The sequence below is a fragment of the Urocampus carinirostris genome, chromosome 8, assembly GCF_059441175.1.
Source record: "Urocampus carinirostris isolate Australia breed hairy pipefish chromosome 8, RoL_Ucar_1.0, whole genome shotgun sequence".
Classification (NCBI taxonomy): domain Eukaryota; kingdom Metazoa; phylum Chordata; class Actinopteri; order Syngnathiformes; family Syngnathidae; genus Urocampus; species Urocampus carinirostris.
In genome coordinates, this window is record NC_142356.1 from 22,573,078 (window position 1) to 22,594,495 (window position 21,418).

General features: G+C 37.4%; 1 protein-coding gene across 1 annotated transcript; it reads left to right on the forward strand.

The window, feature by feature from the left end:
• The first annotated feature begins 580 nt into the window (after window positions 1-580).
• Window positions 581-20,731, forward strand: rnf24 (ring finger protein 24). The gene is made up of 6 exons (XM_088341994.1): window positions 581-980; window positions 9,892-10,041; window positions 14,083-14,125; window positions 14,775-14,816; window positions 16,304-16,383; window positions 19,223-20,731. The coding sequence occupies exons 2-6, from the start codon at window positions 9,899-9,901 to the stop codon at window positions 19,362-19,364; spliced, it is 450 nt and encodes a 149-aa protein (XP_088198120.1). The 5' UTR covers window positions 581-980; window positions 9,892-9,898; the 3' UTR covers window positions 19,365-20,731.
• The last annotated feature ends 687 nt before the right edge of the window (window positions 20,732-21,418 follow it).

Below are 21,418 nucleotides of genomic sequence, written 5' to 3' on the forward strand. Positions count from 1 at the left end.
CACTACACTGGAAGACTCCTCAACAGCTGCAGAAGTGATGTGTTGCCATTTCATCGCAGAGCACAACATTTAAATGTAAAGTGTTATTAATGGATATTTTAGTTACGCTGCTAACGATTGGTCCTGATTTTATATTTATTTTATCATTAGGAATATGTACAGAATAATAAAACAAAACACATGTACAATATAACATGTTAAATTGCATAAATAAACACGTTTGAAAAAAAAAATATGGTGTAAGATTTTTTGGTATTTTGTAAGGGAAAATACGACAGTTTGTAAGGGCATGGAGCGTGGAGGTTGCCAGGTATGGAATAGACCCCCGGCCCACCAGTTAAGGCACACTTTTTATGCCATTCATTTACAAGTCCGGCCCCCGTGCGAATGGTTTTCCTACCATGTGGCCCCCAAACTAAAAATGAGTTTGAAAGGCTCATATAGTGTGTGCCTTGGCTCGAAAATGTCGAGAAACGCCACTCTAAAAAAAAACGCAGCGCGCTGATTGAAAACTGATATTTCCCTACAAACTAGAACGCAGCATTTGATCCAGATTACATACTCGCCCCCTTCCGGTGGATCGACGCGTGTAGTTTTTAGCTGTAATCGACACGGACGCTACAAAACGTGTCCCCTCCCTTACTCCATCCCCAGTATTTGGCATCTTTCCCTACAGACTCACCGTTCAGCCTTCGTCCTCAACAACTGGTCGGAGTGGGTGGACGGAGCCGCCCTGTTGTAGTCGTGGACGCTATTAAAAACGAAATACGCGTTTTTTTAATCGACTGTGTTGCCCCAGTATTATGATACGGACTCCTTATGTTTTTTTAATTCTCTGTTATCACAGACATACGTGATGAAGTCGCCCGTATTGCCCGGCGTCAATTGTGTTTAAGGCTTTTTATTTTTCATTTTGAACGCCAGACTTCGTTGAAACAAAAAAAGAAGACTACATCAAGGTTTTGATACGAGGTCACTTGGTGAGTGGATGCTTCTTTTCCATTTACTTACATAATAATTACTACTAGCTAGCTAACGTCACTTGGCAACAAACAGCGATGCTACCAAGCTGCCACCAAACGCCATTAAAACACTCTCTATAAAAAGATGCTTTTTTTATGTGGACTCAAAGCAATGTTTTTACGCTTACTTTATTTTTCATTTGTCTATTTACGAGGCTTTGACCAGCGGACCAAAACAAGCTTTTTGAGTTAGCAAACGAGCCTACGCCCGGGAATCTCCTGCGTCCTTTTTCGACAAAATTGTGTCGCACACGACTTCTAATTAATTATGTCAGCTTGCACTGAATGATTCGGACAAATGTGTAATATTCCTGCTTTGGCTTATGTCGGTCAAATGTGAAACGTTTCTTTTAAACATTCTTGTCTACGTGACTAAAGCTCAGCATCCATGTCACAGGGACCCATACTCAAAATTGGACACAGCATTAGGTACTCTTATACATAATAGAGGTCTGTGTTTACATGTATTTATTTGAATGATTATCAATGTGTTGCACTAGAGTTTTCCACATCTCTGTTACAGTTTTAGTGTTTGAAAATTGAACTTTGAGTATTTAAAAGTCATCTACGATGTGGGAGGAAATCAAGGCAAGGTTGTTAGAGAATAAGCTGAATCAGAATAGTAGAATTAGGGTCGGTTTTTAATCTTTGGTTTAAGCACCTGAAATAACCCCCTCTTGCTGTTTTATAGGTCATGATCAAATTTATAAATCTATTTCTTGTTAATGGAAAGTCTTCCTTTAAGTCCCTAAGCCCTACAATAGGACCCGAGCGCTTGACCACCTCATGACCACTTCCTCTTGTTTACAATCACATCAATCAAACATTTTTTTTTATTTGGGAGGACATGAAGGTAGTGCTTTGTGTGAGCTAAATTGACAGATACTTTCACAAAACTTCCTGTTTAACTAAACACTTGGAGATGCACAAGATAAAGGATTTAATTATTGTCAATCCAAGTCCCATGGCACCAATTTTCACCACTGCAACTATGTTTCATCATACTGCCAGTTATACAGGATGCATAGGTATGCAATATTGAGTTGATTTTTCTTTTAATTCATGCTTGCATTAACAGCTGTAGAATGTCTGATTATGTAATTTTTTTTACCCTCATGTAGGTGTCACATAGTGTCTCAGTGAGGTGCTGTCATTTTTTAGAGCACACTCGTTTTGTTGCAGACCAGTGCAAATGTGGCTTAGGTATGTTGAGAGTTCCTGCAAAGTGTCATGTGCTCAAAGATAGCTCAACAGTATTTTTTATTTTTTTATTTAGATCACCCATAAATACTTCGATCCATGTAAGCATCCACTTTTCATTGTATTTTTCCTCATTAGTTCTTTTGAGCAAGAAAAATAACCTCCAAGTAGTAAATAACATCTCATTTTTTGCAGTAACATAAAGACAGTTTTTCCACCTCAAGAAAATTATGAAATACAGGTCGTTCGAAAATGCGCATTCATTTTCTATTTTCTGTCTTTTATTTCCATAAAAGGTTTTAAAAGATCGATCTGCTATCCGAATATGTAATAATGTTAGTAATTTAACTTTTGTTTCAATGGATTTATTGTTGCACCTGAATTACAGTTAGCATGGATCAGTATCCAGTATTGCATGTTACAGCAAACAAACTGTGTCAAAAGTAAAGAACAGTTTTATTATCCATTCAGACATGCATATGAAATGTATTGGCATTTATGAGTATGTTACTATAGCTATGGTGAACCACAACTATTGTCGTCATGCATGCGCTTCACCAAAGTGTGTATTTACAGCATTGCTACTGGATAGCGTTTCTTCGTAAAGTGACATACCCAAGTGCTTGTCGAGCTTAGCTTTTTTGGACCACCTCGTGCCCTGTGCAAATCATGTAAACGTCATGTTGACCTCAGGCACTTTTTTAAGACCAAAAAAGGAATCATAATGGCTATGTTTCTGCAATCACATCAATGTGAGTGTTGTATGGTGTCTGTTTCATGTCAGCAATTGATTTTGGAAGAGAGCAAAAAAAAACACAGTATTGCGGTGAGGTTGCGGTTAATGCTCGCTATTCAGTAGACAAGCAATAAACTGTAGCCCGAGGCCTAGACAGTAACTTCATGTTTCTTATCATCCGGTCGTTGTTATTTAGAGTGCTGTTATCATGACTATATTGTGGCGACATTATGGATTTTAAAGGGTTGGTTATTTCATCATACTTGTTTTACGGTGTACCGCTGAGTCATTGGTAGTCAAATGGGTTTTATCTTTATTGCACAGCTCAAGAAATTATTTAGGCAACCTTATACTGAAAAGGTAACCGACAGTACATATTTCGACATGCAAGGTATCTTGTAAAATTGATTTCCCTTTACTCTTGCAATAGTTGTGTGCAAGAAAAAAATAGCGTGTGTGCTGATCATTTTGCTAGTTTATCTTGACACTTTTATGGTATTTTTTTACCATGGTTACATCTTGGGTTAGTCTCAAATACGACAATGGAAGTGGTTTACTACTCTAGCAGAAATTGGGATTATTGAGCAATAGTGCAGTATGTACATTTGTCCTTCTAGTGCGTATCACATAACCCTAGGATTACTATTGCTGACATATTTAACATAGTGGGCCTATGACCTTGGATTCATGACACTGAGAGAATTGTATGCAACACCGTAGTTCCACAGCAGCACAGTTTTTGGTAAAACATAAAAACAGAAGCGCATTATGGATGGAAAAAATGAGCTTGTTTTGTGTGGCATTATGATCACTACGGAAAAAGTATGAAAATAAATCAATAGCTGAGCGTCAGCTGCGCGTGTCAGTTCCTCTTGTTTGTGTCAGGTTGTGTTACTATCAGAGGCCATGCTGGAATAGGGGGCTTTGCGTTGAGGGGGATGGGCAAGCACAAGAGCAAACATACAAAAGTTTTTTTTCCTTTTTAAGTCCTGGTTCTATTTAAATATTTTCTTTTTCAAAACCGTTAAACTATTTATTTTTTAGGGAATTTGTTATTTTTCTTCCAAACATTCCCTTAAATTTTATCAAATTCAAGCTTGTACCTAACCAGTATGTCAAATAATTAAGATTTGACTGAAGTACAGTATTTATGTATTTTCATTTAATCATGGCACATTGAGAACATGACTTTATTATTACTGCATACATGATATTTTCAGCAACAAGGAAAATACATTGTTGACGATGAAATTATTTTACCATCCCTAGTAGGATGTTGAATAACACATCAGCCACTCCCTTGATTTGACTATCAAGTGATTAAAGACCTTCAACCAATGACTAAACTGATATCAGTGTTTCCCATAGAATTCTGTGAGAACCTGGTGGGTGGACAGTCTAAGCAGGGGTCCCTGGGCATGCCCCCTCACACACCTCTAACCTCCAGAAGAATATTTGGTACATTTATATTCATTGATCTGCAACATTTTTAGAGCAAAATCAAGAAGCTAGATGCTAGCTAACCCCTCCTTCCTCTGATCAGCTAACAAAAACACTCATATTAACAGATCAACCACTGAACTAAAAGTGAGTAAGAGGACAATTTATTTATGTATATATTTTTTTTAAGTTTGAGACCCTGGTGGGGACCAATTAAACCTTGCCGGCCCTCCAGAGTTTTTTATGGTATGGGAAAACTGATATGTAAATGAGAAGTTGGCAATCTTTCTATTGCCGCCAGGTGCTAGACCACATACTATGTGTAGTCATATCACGTAAAGTTTGGGACCTACAGTATATTTCCTTATATTGCCCGTGAGGCCCTAATCCTAGTTCCATGCATATTAGGTTTCAAATGTGCATATCTCATGGTACTCATGGCTGCCTGTGGAAATTTCCACATCTCTCTGGAACTTTTGTAAGAAACGCTATGAAGTTAGATGGAAAGAACAGTTCTATTTTTGGGAATATTCCTACAAATCTGTGTTTAATGTTTGGGAAAATGACTAATTCGGACACTAGTCTGCAGTTTTTCATTAAATATTTTTTTCCATTGGTTCTGACTTATCTATAATTGTTTCCCAGCATTGGGTTATAATTTGAGTCTTAAGGTACCTTTTAGATTCTTTAGACCGAAGGAACAAAGAGTGTTTATTTTCTTTCATTGTGTCTTGGTCTTCAGTTGTCATAACTGAATAATATATTCAAAACACTATTGGGCTACACAAAGTTGGTTTTTGAGTTGTATCAGGATTCCCAGTAATCAACATCACGTTTGATACAATTCTGTAATATAATCCCTCGTTGCTATATTCAGTCAGTGGAAACGACTGAGTGGTTTATGACAGTAAAACTTTGGCAGGGGGTGCCTTGTAGTCGATGACACTTTCATATCCCATGAAGAGGCCCAGGTGTAGGATGACTATGACAGCTGCTAATGCCAATGCATGTGCAAACATCGTTATGTAATTATGTGAAATGTTCGGGGTATAAAAAATAGAAGGTGGGAGGTACAGTGCCTTGAAAATGTTGCAGTGGTTTGATGCTCTCTTCATTATGATATCATTGCTTGCTCAGTGCTCCAGGAGATGTGTAAATGTTACAAAATCTTGTATCCCATTCCTGCTTTAAACATTTTCACAATTTAAGCCTTGACCTGCCTGGTGTTTTCTTTGTCCTCATAATTCTGTCTGTTCCCCAGTGTCTGATTTCACCAAACTCTGAGCCCATCACAGGGCAGGAGCATTCAGGTTAACATTGCTCACTAGGCACTGTATAATGAGCTGATGATAGTCAATAAAAGCTATGAGAACTATTCCCGCTTATAGGACGCTTGTATTGTGTGAAGTAAAACTTTGTAATGACGTGTTTTAAGAGTAAAATAAAATTGAATGTAGTTGAAGAAGTTCAAACCTGTAGTTCAACTGAGCTCTGTCTGATTTGCGTTAAGACCCCATTAATTTGTTCTTGATTCTCTCGAGTTATCTATTTCACTTGTCCATTCCTTAATCAGTCCTGGAATAAACTTATTTATGCTGAATGAACAATGCAGATAATATAGCAATGAAAGCAATTTACCCTAATATTCTGATGACTGCTTTTACAAACAGACCAGCGTGACTGTCTAAATGACTTCTGCTGTTGAGATTAAGTAAAAATCCCAAACCTTTGAAATGAGCATTGCAAGAATATATTCAACCCAGCCTTTATTCTGCCTGTAATAGAAAATGTTCAAGCAGCTCAGCACAAAGAAAAAAGTTGGATCCGCGTGTGCAACCTTGTTTTTTTACATTGTATTTAAAGCAAGTCTGCCTGGAAATTATACTGACCTGAAATGGCCAGCAGTTTTGGCCTTGTCAATGGCAAGGGTTAGATATAAATAATGTGATGTACTCAAAATAGTGCGTCTCAGTAAAAGCTTAGCTGTTTTTTTATTAGCAAAGGCCAAAAAGCTTCACCTACTGGCTTAGACATGTAAAGCATACCAGCAGATTTATTTCCACTTTTAAAAATATCATTATGCCAAAGTGTCCCAGTGCCGATCGTATGTATGTGTGGCCTTTTGTTTCAACTTTTTACACTTTCATCAACCGTGTGACGCAAGGTACATCTTTGAGGTTTGGACTGTTGCCTATGTTTTGTCCGTTCCAGTTGAACCATGGTGATGATATTGGAGCTAAGGGAAGTATTAGGTGACTGATCATAGAGTGAAACAGTTTTGGAGTTTGTCATGAAAATCTTCAATTGTGGCAACACCTGAGCAAACAAATCAGAAATGCAATATTCTGTCTTTGCTCTTTATGTTCTTCAGCATGAAAGCAGCAACATGGAAATCTATTTTATAGTGTGTGTCACTCTTAAAAGGTGCCCCTTAGACTTAAATTTACCTTTTCCCACTAGTATTTCATTTTTCCCTTTGATCATACTGACCTGGTTTAGACATCTCATAACGGGTTCTGGTCCAAGTAATTTGACCGCAGTCACAGTGGTGCATCTCTAGAATGTCATGAATGTTCACAGTACTCCCCCTTCCTTTTGCGCCACAGCAGTGGCGGCAACGGTCCAATTTTGGAAATCCTGTTCAGGGACTGTATATTGTACTTCACCAATACATTTAGAACAGTGTTTCTCAACTGGTGAAAAGCGGGTCGCAGGCTTTTGCGTTGGTAAAATATGCTCGGAAAAAAAATCCAAGGGTTATGGACACTTCTTAACATTAGACGGCGTTAATGCCCTGCAAATGCAAGGTGTGGCCTGCCATCTCACACCGAAGAAGAAGAAGAAAAAAGCTAATTGAGCATTAAAGGGAATATAATAACTTCGTTTTGGTTCTACTGGTCATTTTGTTTTGTTGTTTTAAAAAAAGGTGGATGTTTTTTGTCTTTGGGTTACTGCTTAATCCTTTTATTCAATACATTTCAGAAGTGGGTTGTTTTTCAAAATTTGGGCCTTGGCTTGTAATTAGGGTAGAATAGTAGGTTCTAAAGTCAGACTAGTTTAGAACCACTGATTTAGAGCATAACATTACTGTTATGTGAAAAAAATCTAATTTAGTTTGTTCATTCGGTAAATTGTCCTACAATGGTTTGTTTAAAAAGTAATATATTTTCTTAATCTGTCAATAGTAATACAGCTCAATGTTTCATTTTGGGGATTAGTTGTATAAGCGTTTTTAAGATAATTATTTCCACAGCCTTCGCTCGGAAAATGCTGGTCTGCTAGTGATCCCAAGAGCCAAGAAGAAATCCGCAGGTTCGAGAGCGTTCTCCATTCGGGCCCGGTGCTGTGGAATTCTCTTCCCTTTGAGATTCAATCTGCAACCTCAGTGGAACTGTTTAAATCCAGGCTTAATACACACATTGATTTTTTTTAGCTTTAGAATGACCTATGTTTCATTTTGAACATGTCTGTGCATTGCAACATGCATTGCAGCCTGGTCATCCTAAAAGGGGATTACCTCATGTGTGGTCCCTTCTTAAGGTTTCCTTATTTTCTTCATTCTGAGATTTTGAGTTTTTCTTTGCCCCATGTAGGTTTTTATATCAGGGGATAGTGTAGTAATAGTCTGTAGTCAAATAATAGTCTGTGATCTGTGCAGCCCTTTGATACTTCTTGTCATCAAGAGCTATAAAAATAAACTTGACTTGACATGACAACAAACAAGTATGCACTTATGTACTTACTGCTTACTTGTGCAAATTAAATGAAATTGCTGTACCAGTCCTTGTTTAATACAGCTACTAGCCTTGTGGTTGAGACAATAGCAATTTAGATTTTCCCTCCTAGTGTAGGTGCAAGTTAAATCAATACGGAGCTTTTAGATTTGGAGTTAAACATAAACCGTTGGCTCACATTTCATGGCTTTGGCTCCATAAAGTCCCCCTCTGTAAGGATGTTTGCCTGTAGGGAGGGGCTTCTGACTCTTAACACAATTCATTCTTGGGCCATTCTCCTGCTTTTTCAGGAGTGGACATGTCCAGCCATGCCCCCAATACTAGATTCTGAAAAAGCCCCCTGACTACAACCACCTCTTTGTCTAGTCAAGTTAAATTTATTTATATAGCCCTTAATCACAAAAATGTCTCAAAGGACTGCACAGGATTACAATGACACAATTACCTAAACTTTAACCAACATGCGGGCAAGGAACAACTCAAAACCTCAGCGTGAGGATAAAGAGAAACCTTGAGAAGGGACCTCACAAGTGGTATCCCCCTTTCATGTATTTGTATAAAGTTGTGAAATGCTTATCACATCAGTTCACATGTGGTCTCAAAGTTATAGCCAAAGCCTCATCTGAAGCGTTAGGGCATATTTTTCGTGACCACCACAGTCCTCCCGCCCCCCTTTCTTGACAGCAATAATTATTATTTTTAATGTAAGCCACCATGCTATTGACCCAGTAATTCCTTTCCCTTTATTCCCTCGAAGCCTGCCATCTCAAGCTTATCACACCATTTTGCAAAATTTAATTCTGAAGTGACAGTGTAAGGAAAATCTATCATGTACACCAGTTTTCCTATTGCCGGTATTAAAAGCCGATTTCACAAAAAAAAATAGTCGACCGAGTGTTTTTGCGGTTTTTCAACATGTTTTGTATACCCTCAGAAAATTGATGTGCTGAAGAAATGTGCTATTATTAATCCACTAAACGCAGTGAGGAATATGCAAAGTACCCACCAGTCAGATGAAAATAACTGGGTTTACCCATTTTGATCATCTCTTGAGGAACCATTGTTACAAACTGATTTATCAAAATGGCCTCCAGCTAACTATTCTGTCTCTGGCAGCCCCCCGAGTTGAGTTTGAGATCCCTGCTTAACACCTTAAGCAAGATTGCTGCCTTTAGCATATAGTTTATGCCTACATATGCAGTTGGAGTGTTTATTTTCAACCACACCAAAGTGTTATTTATGAAGGTGAACATATTGATGTGAGCAGCAGCATGTAGGAATTGTGGTAAGCATGTCTGTGTTTGTGTTTTGCGGAGTCAGGAGTCCAGGGCTCTCAGTTGGCCATTACTGTCAATGTGATTGTGAATGGTTGTCTGTCACTTGATGTAATGCATTTTGACTATTTACTTGTGACCTATCTAAGGTCTATCCTGCATATACCCCACATTTATACATTATCTTTGCGCTCAAGCAGTGTACAAATATATGGACGTCGGTGTTAGGCCTCTGTATTATGTTTGGTCTCTTGAACATTATTATTAAATCAATATCGGTTAAAAACAAAGTCATTGTCTTTGATTTACAGCATTTGCAAACTCCCTTCCCTGAGGGAATACACCAATGTATTGTCATACTGAAAGTAAATTTAGTTTCACTTTCAGGTCTACATCTTTTTTTGCCTCACTATTTTGTCACTGTTCGTTGTTCTGTACTGTTGTTTAATGCAAGTTGCCTGATCGTGGTCTCTCTTGCTTTCCAGAACACCCATGAGCTCCGATTTTTCACACTACAGTTTCAGGATGCCAAATATAGGGTTCCAGAACCTGCCCCTTAATATCTACATTGTTGTTTTTGGGACAGCTTTCTTCGTCTTCATCCTCAGCCTGCTCTTCTGCTGCTACTTAATAAGGTAAGCACATTTTGGGGCTCTATCTACTTAACACTGGACATTGTTGATTAATTACCTGATTGCTACATTCCTATGCACATAATCTTCTATAGGCCCTGTTTTCAAACCCATTTCAATTCTAGGGGAAATAACAATCTAACATTTCGCAAAGGTCTGAGGGTTCTATTGCATGTTTTTCCATAAAAATAAATACACACCAAATACTTTTAAAAACCTGCAAAAAAAATTTTGAGTTTCGTGGTGTTTTAAAATGGGTGATCTGTTTCGCAAACTTTTAACATTTATGGTTGAAAGTATATAACACACACTAGATATAATTAAAAAGGTGCACAATAATTTGCCTCTGCTCCAGAAAAATCAAGAAAACTTGTATTACACCCATGCCACAAATTAGTAGCTGGTCTAAGGTATATTTTACTTTTACTCTTCGCACTTCAATATGTGTCGCTGGTATATGTTGCAAAATGCTCTTGTTCCCTAGTCAAGTCAAGACAAGTCATTTTTATTTGTATAGCCCTTAATCACAAAGAGTCTCAAAGGGCTTCACAGGTTATTACACAGACTATTTTTTCAGACTATTATTACACCATCCCCTGATCTGGAACCAACACGAGGGCAAGGAAAAACTCAAAAACCTCAACATGAGGAAAATGAAGATACCTTGAGAAGGAAAATCAGTGCTGTCTGCCAAAATTCAAAAATCTATAAACTAGACTGTCTACAAAAATAAAGGGTTAATGTATTTTTTGTGAAACAGTTAACCATGTCAGCCTCAAGTTTGGCCACTTTCACAAATATTGCAACACACAACACAGCACTGTCCTTGGAGGGATAAAATTTTATTAGGGTTTCACTGGCCTTTGACGTTAAATAAAAGTCACACAAAGTGTGTAGTCAACTTTGGTCAGACTTGCAATTGGTTTGTAATTTGAAAACTTAAAAAAAGTAACTGAATTTCACAAGGTGGCTATTGTTATGATAGTTTGGAAAAAAATTGTAAATCACCGATAAGATTTTCAAACAAAATTGTACGTATTTTTGAGCTAACAAACAAACTTCCCTTTCTTCTTTTCAGGTCAGGTAAATAATGGCATGTTGGGTCAAAGAGATAAGCCTGGTATCAACTTTATTTGCCAAGGCACCATTTACCGCCAGCGTTTTTCTATTGGCAAGATCAGTCACTTTCAGATTAGTCAAGGCACTACTACGTGTCCGCAGAGGTTGAGCCAATCAAGGTTGTTTTTCACATTTAATCGACAACAGGCTTGTAAATGTGTAATATATGTTTTAAATGTGCATTCACCATTAGAATGCCTCAATAAATTTGTTCCTTGTGGGGGGGCCCAAAAAATGGGTTAGGGTGGTTGTATTCTAATATATGTAGTGGAATGTATTACAGTAGTTTAAACTATTACCACAGACCATTGGGTACCACTTCCCAGTAGCATGTTGCACATATCATTGTTTAGTTCTCCTGATATTAATCAACCCCCCAAAGGTGTTTTAAACGGTGATGTGGTATCCTGATTTAATCCCAATTATAATTCTTAGAAGGGGTTTCAAAATATCAACGGCATTTTTGCTTGTTTAAAAGCATGTTAATATGCCGTGTCCAAATATCCTCATTGTTGGTTTTGTTGACTGCTACTGGTGTTTTCAACTATTTGCCAATTTATTAACCATTTGGACTGATATAACAGATGTATCACTTTTTGAGTGTTTCCCCAAAATTCAATTCCAACAGTTCTCGTTTTACACATGTTGCAAGTCGATTTAAGTGACTGTCTAATTAAGAGTATTTAGAGTTTCCCTTTACTTTCATATTTTTGTGTTATTTTTGAGAAATGTGAGGTAAAAAATGTTACATCAGCCAGGATGTTTATATCATTGCAGTAAAGTGGATATATTGGAATCAAGTCAATTGTCTTGTGTCCTGTGCAATATTTGCTATAATATTGTTGTTTGTAGCACAAGCATAATGTAGTTGCACAGCGTGTGTGTGCATGCATTAATGGATGGATGGAATATTGAAATGTATTTTTTTATTTGTGATAATCTCATCTAAATATAATTCATTGTTAGTTAGTTAATACACAAAAGTCAATTTAACTCATTTTTTTGATTGACATACTGTACAGTGCCAAGAGAAATGTGAATATTATTTTTTTAAATGTTATGATAAGTTTTGTACAATGGGGGAAAAGTGCCATGTCATAAGTGCATCTAAAAACCCATGGGAATGTAATTCTCAGCAACCTTCAAACCCCCGGGAAAACCTGCATCTTTTTATGCTTTTTTTAAATTACCGTAAAATTCGGACTATAAGACGCTCCTGATTATAAGCCGCACAGAGTATATTTTTAAAGGAATAAACATTTTGTACATCAATAAGTCGCACATCACTTTAAGCCGCATGTGCCCACATTGAAACATGAGATATTTACAAAGAAAGAAGGTGCACAGAAAGAGTTTTATTAACATACGTTACCTTAACCTCTTAATGAGCCGATTGCCTGCCGGTGGGTCGCTAGACTTTTGATAATTAAATGTATGTCTCTCCAATGTCACCAGTCACTGAAATACTTCATGCCACATATCATTGAAAAGCTTAAACTCTTGGGTTTCAATATATGATGACTATTTCAAAATATATTCATCAGAGAAACATTACAGTCAGTCTAAAATAAGATACGCGAAAACTATAACTATAACCGAGGTAACCCACAATACGTGTTCTGGCCGTCTTTAACTTCTGTATGTCCGTGAAAATGGTTTTGTTGCATCAAGGACAATCCATAGACTCCAACAGTGTAAAATATTTATTCCACAACTCACGATAATGCCAACAGATGAATAGAAATCCGCCTTAAACATTTCTGCTTCATTAGACGTTGCTTCTTGTAATCTGTTTGTTTCAGATAGATAGATAGATAGATAGATAGATACTTTGTTCATCCCCGAAGGGAAATTCACATTCGCCATATTATTTCCATTCATGAATAAACAGACGCCTAAAATTATTCCCAATATGGTAGTTAGTACTCCACTTTCGATTGACATCTAATGATGAGGGTCTGTTCATGCTAGCTTTATTCATGCACAAAGCATAAAGTTACATTAAACTTCCATCTTTCGTAACACATATTCCACGTGTCTCATTCTTACCTTTACTGCTCTGGCGCCCCTGATGGCCGTTAGAAAGAATGCATAAATCAGCCGCATCAATGCATAAGCCGCAGGGTTGAAAGCTTTGTGAAAAGTTGTGGCTTATAGTCCGAATTTTTGGGTACCCAAAAATGTCAGTTTTCTCCTAGACTGTGCTGCTTGTTTTACAGATCCCTCTCAATCTGCTGCGAGAGGTTAAGGTTACTTGTAATGGAGGTAAATCTTACAAACCTACAAATTTCTCTTATATCTCTCGTTCATTCTTCCCCCTTGTACTTCATGTTTGTTGTCACTTTTGTAGCCTAGACGATCTTTATAAGTGCTGTGCCTGTTGTTTCCTCACAAAAATATTTTATTTGCGAACAATTTTGAAGGTTGTTTTAGACTTTTATGCAAACTTGGTTCTGTCCCTTATGTTTGCAAGAGTTTGGATTTTTTAAAGCTATTTGTAAGTATAGAAATTCAAAAACTACTCTCAACAGCTTGTAATGCGTTTTCAATAACAGAAAACAGTAACGTTAGGCTTTTGATTTACTTGCAATTGGTTACTCCAGTGTTAATATTTAGGCAATGTGTCTCATACAGGAAAAAGCCAACAACAACAATGACCTGAACATACCTCTCTTAGGTATGCGATCCTGTGCAAAATGTAGCACCAATGTGTTTTATACTCTGCCATGGCTTGATATCACTGTGGAACATTTAGAACCAGTGTAATGAGGCTGGCACTGTGTAGGACAGGGCATTTGAGTTTGTTTTTTTTTCTGTTCTTTTTTTACCCTCCAGGTTCTTTGAATTATTTGTTTTGGCATGATGTTGAAAGAGTGTGGGTTATTTACTAATCTGGAAGTGGTTTGTTTTTTCACGTCTCCCCAGGTTGCGGCATCAGGCGCACAAAGAGCTCTATGCATACAAACAAGTGAGCATTGAAGACACTTGCAAACACTAGACACAACATGCAGCTTAATCAGTAGTATGAAAACAAAAATGGGTGGCATGGCGGCTTAGTGGTTAGCACATCAGCCCCACAGTGCAGAGGTCCAGGGTTCACATCCAGCTACCAGCTACTTGTGCTGACTTTGCATGTTCTACTCGTGCCTGTGTGAGTTTGCTTGTGGCACTCGGGTTCCTTCCCACTTTCCAAAGACATGTATGGCAGCTTCATTGGGGACTCCAAATTGTCAGTATGTGTGAGTGATTGTGTGAGTGATTGTCTGTCTCTGTGTGCCCTGCGACTGGCTGGCCGACAACCAGTTCAGGGTGTCCCCTGCCCACTACCCGAAGTCAGCTGGCATGGGCTCCGGCGACCCTGGTGAGGATAAGCAATGTAGAAGACTGATGGAAGGAAACTAAAATACTTCTAAGTAGAGCCTAGACTAAGGTTGAACTTTTTAAAAGAAACTAAACTAGCAAATCTTCTTACTTTAAGTCAAATTTGTGTTTGATTAATCTCATAATAATCCACATATTTGTCCCTCACTGTTGAGGCTTTAATAAATTACCAACCGTTTCTTTGCCAGTGTGAGTAATGTTTATCTTATCTTTTTTTCTTTATTTATCCATTACAGGTCATTCAGAAGGAAAAGGTGAAAGAGTTAAATTTACATGAGGTGAGTTTTCAGAACCCCTATTCACGTGTAACGTTAGATGACACAGTTATGCAACTGTTTAGTAGATGTGTAACAAAAAGGCACTTTCAACAAAATATTTTTACCAAAACATCCTGTAAAGTTACATGTTTACTGAGCAGCGGCTGATCTTTATAAGCAACATCCATTTATTTTAATCAATTTGATACAATGCATTTTAGGTTGACAACACTGCAGCAAAAACAGCGTTTTGTTGTTGCACTGAGGATGCAAACCACAGAAGACAATTATTGTAAAATTGTTCTTAAATATTGTTAAAGTGTTTCTTGCTGTTAATATACCTGACCAAAATTTTCAAGATATGTCTCTTTATTTTTATTCTTTCTATAGTGACTAGGCGGAGACCTTAATTTGTTAAACAGATATAATTTCCATTTGGTCCTATTTTCCTTGTGGAATTTGCTGCTCAGAATGATTATTTCAGGCTGTTACTGTTTTTGAAAATGCCACAGCATTTTGAAGTTGTTTTTTTTTTTTTTTTTACATTTGGGCTATGTGGAATGATATTTTAAGCCCTGTCACAGCAAACATCAGGAGTTACTGTTTTTTATCGCAAACAGAGGGAAGGCAGCTGACAGTGTCATCTGAATTATGTCAGTGTCTGATACAACAACTACAGAAAATATTCCACGCACACCCAAACACTGGTGATGGACATATTTTTTGAGTCCCTCACTGCACTGAAAAGCTTGTGATCCATTCATTTTTTTCTATTTTGTTTGGTTTTGGAAATTATGACAAAGGGCTATCTTTTTTATTGAAACAAATCTGCCTCATTTTATATGACATACGATGAAAATGAAAATTCAAAAGCAACTTAATTTAATAGTTTTGTGAAAGTGTGTCCTTGCTCCATAACACCCTGCCATGTTTTCCCGCTCATATTTTCCACAGCTCCTTCGAAATATACAATGCAGTTTGTCTTTCCTGATTTAAGAAATTAGGGTTTTTCCATAAAACTTATTTTCAAGTGTATAGCACTACGTATATAGCACAATAGACTGTCGCTATTTAGTGTTCAATGTGAGGATAGACGAGGAGATTTTGTATTTTTTTGAAAAAAGGTCTGAAATGACAAAAAATTAGTCTTTACTAACCAATTTCAAAATGTGTCTAATACTGTGGGGGCCAGTACACCTGCATACCTTTTTTTGCTGTTGTCTGATGATCTTTTAGTCTCTGTAACTCCACAATGTAAACACTGCTATGACCTATTATCTCAGCAAACTAAACATGTTCCAAACAGTGCGAGCCATTCCAACCCACCAACCCACACCCCCATACTTGACTGTTCCCTAAATCATCCAGTCTGTTTTTAGTTTGCCCTGAGGGGTATTCTTTTCACTTTTTCATCCTGCCAAAAAGGGAGGGGTGATAACTGTTTGATGTTCTTCTGCAGAAGAATGTGTGTTGCCCCCAAAAAAGTCACATCTTTTACTGTCTTTCAGATATGCGCAGTGTGCTTGGAGGAGTTCAAGCAGAAAGATGAGCTCGGGATTTGTCCGTGCAAACACGCATTTCATAGAAAGTAAGTGCAAAGCTTTTATTGATTTTCCATGCAGACACGCACAGGAATGAACACCCATAGCCGTCGAATCCTGGGATGAAGTCAGCCCCCAAAAAAGGAGTGAACTAAGCCATATTAAGAACAAAAAACATGGCTTGGGTGCGCATTAATGAGGAAGTGAAAGAAAATATTAGTTACTACTGCACATTCTAACTCTCCCAGATACGTGACCACTTGACCGATCTAACTTTGCCCCACAAACAGTTCATACACACATCCACAGCCTACGGCCTTTCAACACAGTTGTTTATATCAGCGTGACACCTCCCTTGGCCTAGTTTCTCTTCACTTGCTCCCTGACCGACTGCCACTTACTGTAAACATGCATATCTGTGGGTGCATGCCCCCCAAAGTAGCCTCAGCGTGCGAGCAAATCTAATGAGGCTTTAGTCAGCATCTGAACTTGGAAAAAAAGTCCAATGGATGTTTTAGATGATGTGAGACGTACATATTATATGATAATAAGTTGAAACCACTTATAAAAGAAGTGTCCAAAGTTTTTTAGGGAAGAAGTTGCCTATAAGCTTTGGCTTTAACTCTTCATCTATCTCTTCTTTATGTTTATTTTTATGATGTGATGTTTGTTGCAAGCAAAACTCAGTCAAAGATTTGAACCTAGAACTTTAGTGCTGTAAAACAATACTCCTCTCTTCTACTGCATAAGGGTCTTGTTAAAAGCAGGTGTCCTCGAGCACGCCTCTGTAATTGCCCAGCTTTTTCCAGCTCCCCTCCGCTTTTTAATAGCAAGGATAGAAAGTTTGTCACAGAATGTAAATTGTACCTCACTGTTCAAAAAAATCACCACATACTAACGAGGGATAGCTGATACAACTTCATTTCTCAACCCCTACAAGTACAGTAATCCTTTGCTGTATCGCGATTTACTTATAGCAGTTTCACTACTTTTTGTTCCGAATTCTGGTTGGCTAAACAGAGAAAGATACTTTCTACCGCCAACAAATCTAGACTTCTGACCCGCTGAACTTGCTCTAGAGCCTTATGTGTTTTTATGTTAATGGAAAAATATACTCTTTGTGTAGGACAGAACTCGAAAGTAAATGCGGGTTTCCATAACGTCCACATGACAACAAAGTACCATGTAAAGTAAAGTGGATCTTGTCTTTAATCCATAACATTGTGCTGTAAAACTGCAAGATTATATTTGAAATGATAATTTGACAGTACAGAAGTTATTTGTAAAAAAAAAAAAAAATAAAGTACTGTATTTTTATTTATTGAACCAATACTCGAGCTTGTATTTTGAGTTTGTTCTTGAGCAGAGTTTGGCACGTTGTTTTAAAAAAAATAATTAGTTATAGTTTCTCACTAATTCTTTGTCAAGGGGGGCATGCCGCTGTTGGCGTTTTGCAGCCAAAGTAACGCACTGCATTTGACTATCAGTGACAATAACAGGGTTGCAACAGCGAAAGAAACGATTGCATTATTCGGTTACTGAGAAAATAACACTGTTACGTAAGAGCATTATTTATAACGGCATTATTTCCAACAATGTTCTTGAGCAATAACTAAATAATTACCTTAAAAAATAAAGGTATCCACTTTGTGGGTTTTGACTATCCCAGGATGTTTTTGGAACACAACCCTGCGAAAAACGAGGGATTACTGTACTATACTCTACAGTGTCAGATATAACAAATACTTTTGGAACAAAAATACAAATATCTCTAAAAGCAAATATCTATATTGGCAAATATTGCAAATTTTGAGTATTTTTCCCCTTTTCTTTTGAATAGAGACATTTAGTATACAACATAGTATAAAACCGGGGTCAGCAACCTGCAGCTTTAGAGACAAATGAGGCTCTTTAGCGCCCCCCTAGTGGCTCCACGAAAGATATTTTGCAAAAATATGGGGGATGGACTAGCTCTTATATATGAATCACATTTTCTTTTAATTAAAAAATGGGCTTTTATGAGGCTTTTGATTTTTTGGTGGCTCCAGACACGTTTGTTTTTTGTTCAATATGGCTCTTTCAAAATTTAGGTTTGCTAACCCCTGGTATTAAATCTAATTTAAAAAAACATTTAATGGGGAGCTCTCAAGCAGCCATACATGCTTTCACTTCCTATATGACCATAAGCATGGCTGCAGATACAGTTCCAATCGTTATTGTGAGTACTTGCCCATTAAAAAAAAAAATCATTATTTTAGGTTTTCAGTAGGTTTTATTCAATTCATTTATTATTGTTGTCAAATTAAAAGTTTTTTAAAAAACTTTTACATTTAAAGATTTAAGTTGAATTGTAACTTCTGAGTGAATTTTGAGTTTGTTCTTGAGCAGAGTTTGGCACGAAAATACCAAAATTTGCAATATTTGCCAATATAGATCTTTGCTTTTACAGATATTTGTATTTTTGTTCCAAAAGTATTTGTTAAATCTGACACTGTAGAGTATAGTTCAGTAATCCCTCGTTTTATGCCAAAAGTAATGTTTAAGTAAAGGCTAAAGGCAGGTTAAGTTTGGGGTGGCAGTAGCTCAGGAGGTAGAGCGCTCATCTTGGGATCAAGGGATCCCAGTTCGAACCCCGGCTTGTCCGTGTTACATGTCGAAGTGTCCTTGGGTAAGACACTGAACCCCTAATACCCCCAATAAGCAGGTTAGCGTCTTACATGGCTGCAATACAAGGCCGCTATTGGGAAATGTGAAGCACACTGTAAAGCGCTTTGGGAAGTCATTGACTTGAAAAGCGCTATATAAATGCAGATCATTTAATTTCTTTTCACCTGTTAAGATTGTGATGAATTTTGAAAGTCATCATTTTCTTTCTCTTCCTGCCAGATGTCTCATCAAGTGGCTGGAGGTGAGGAAAGTTTGCCCGCTGTGCAACATGCCCGTCTTACAGCTCGCCCAGCAGGCCAGCACGACGGAAGCACCAGTGCCGATTCAGCAACCACTGCCCGGTGTTGAGAACCTGGTCTAGTAGACCTGAAGCATACATAATGGTGACACTACATCATAGGAAACAATTAATCGATGGATGGATACATTTTATTCACACACATATACTCACCAACATAACTTTCGGCTATCCAAGACCAATTTGGTGTCATTCTGTGGACACGCCTGGTGGAAAAGACACACTTTATTGGTATTTTCCAATCCTCACTTGGATCGATCATCAACTGGCTCCATTTCTTTTTCTGTCTTCCCGGAAATGGAAAAACATTGCCGTGGTTCCTAACCAAAACACTCTCCCCAGTGCCCCAGTGGACACCAGCTGAAGAGCAGAACAACAAACAACAGCCAAGAACTACAACACACTAAAATATTTTATTTTATTTTTATATTTTATTTTATTGTGTGTTTTTTTTTACTTAACAAGCACTTTATGACGTCTAAGCCTATTTGCTTGCAATTGTGGCAGAAAGGGAAGGTTTTTATATCTGATTTGTGACCAGAACTTCCATGTTCCGAGTTAAGTTTCAGTTTTTTTAGTTTTGAATAGAATCACATTTCTTACATAGTCAGTTTAACGATTTAATTTAACGGAAGTAAACATAAAGTCTTATTTCATACAAACTTTGAAGAAAGTGCAGAGGAAATTAAGGATTTTGTAAATGAAGGAATAACGTGCCAAAAGTCACATGAAGTGGCTTCTTCTATTATTATGAATGAATGGATTTTTATCAGTCCAGAAGTGTGCCACTGAATCATTCACTATCTTCTCTAATTTAGTGGCGGTGGCACAAAAGGTGGTTACACAAAAATATGAAACTGCAGAAAGTGTTGGACAACTCAGCGGTAAGACAGTTTTATTTGTAAGACACGTATAACTCTGTTGCATTATCTGCTTAAGCTATTTTTCACAACAACGAACCGTCTCTTGTTTTCTCAAATCCAGTTAAAACAGGGACACTTAAATAATTCAAAAAGTTAAATTAAATCACTGTCAGGAAGTATTGTGGTTTAAGATGTCAATGTTACAAACATGTTGAACTGTTATCATCATCTATTCACATTAATGTTTTAAAGGAGCACTGAAAATGCATTGTGAGTTTAATGGTTCATAGGGAGTTGCCCCCTGCTTGAGTCAGTGCTCACCGGATATAATGAAGCAGCATTTCCATCCACACAGAAACACACATTCACATACGGGGAGCATCTTTTTTTAGCGTTTTTGCTTGTCACTCTGTCTGGTCCTTTTTTTAACCACTGTACCCTGATTTTTGTTCCATTTTTATAGTTTGATTGTGTACGTGCGTTTTCCTGTTGTAGTCAACTCCCGCTAAAAACACTGATACCCTTAGAGAACAGTTAAAAAAGGGTAGTGGAGAAAAGTAAAGATACTTACCCAAACTCAAACGCAAAAAATATAAAAAGTGTTACCATTGTGAGTATTATTTTCCCCATAAAAAAAAAACAACAACAAGCAAAACTTGTCGTAAATTAAGCAAAATAATAATAAAAATGATCAAGATTGTAAAATATTTTTTAATATACACACACAGCACACGTACACACAGCATTGTTACATACAAAGTGCCATATAAGGTTACAAAGTTCTGTTGCATACTTAACAAAATTAGGGAACAAAACATTTTGCCTATTTTGAACAAAAATAAATTTATTGGGGGTTTTTTTCACCGTACTTGCACCAGTTAACAAACGTTACACAATAATACTCCTTAAAAAGAGATTTAGCGTTACAGTGTTTGTCATTTCACTGGTAGTCTCACAAGTCTTGCGTCTTTGAATGTATCACATTACGCATGCTTATTTTGCTGATCGTCACCACTGTAAAATGTTATGCGATGCTAATGTTGCTCCCACCAAATGATCACCAAACAGGGGACTCCTTGAAAACGCATTCCAGTTTAAGTGCCAAATCAATTCAAATGTTTCATACAAAAGTGAGGTGGAGCAAAGTGATGTAGCCACAAGTACTTGAGAAATGTTGACTTTGGAATGATCATTTGACTCTTTGTCGATGCTTTGAGTGCCAGCACATATTTTATTTATTTATCCGTAGCCTTG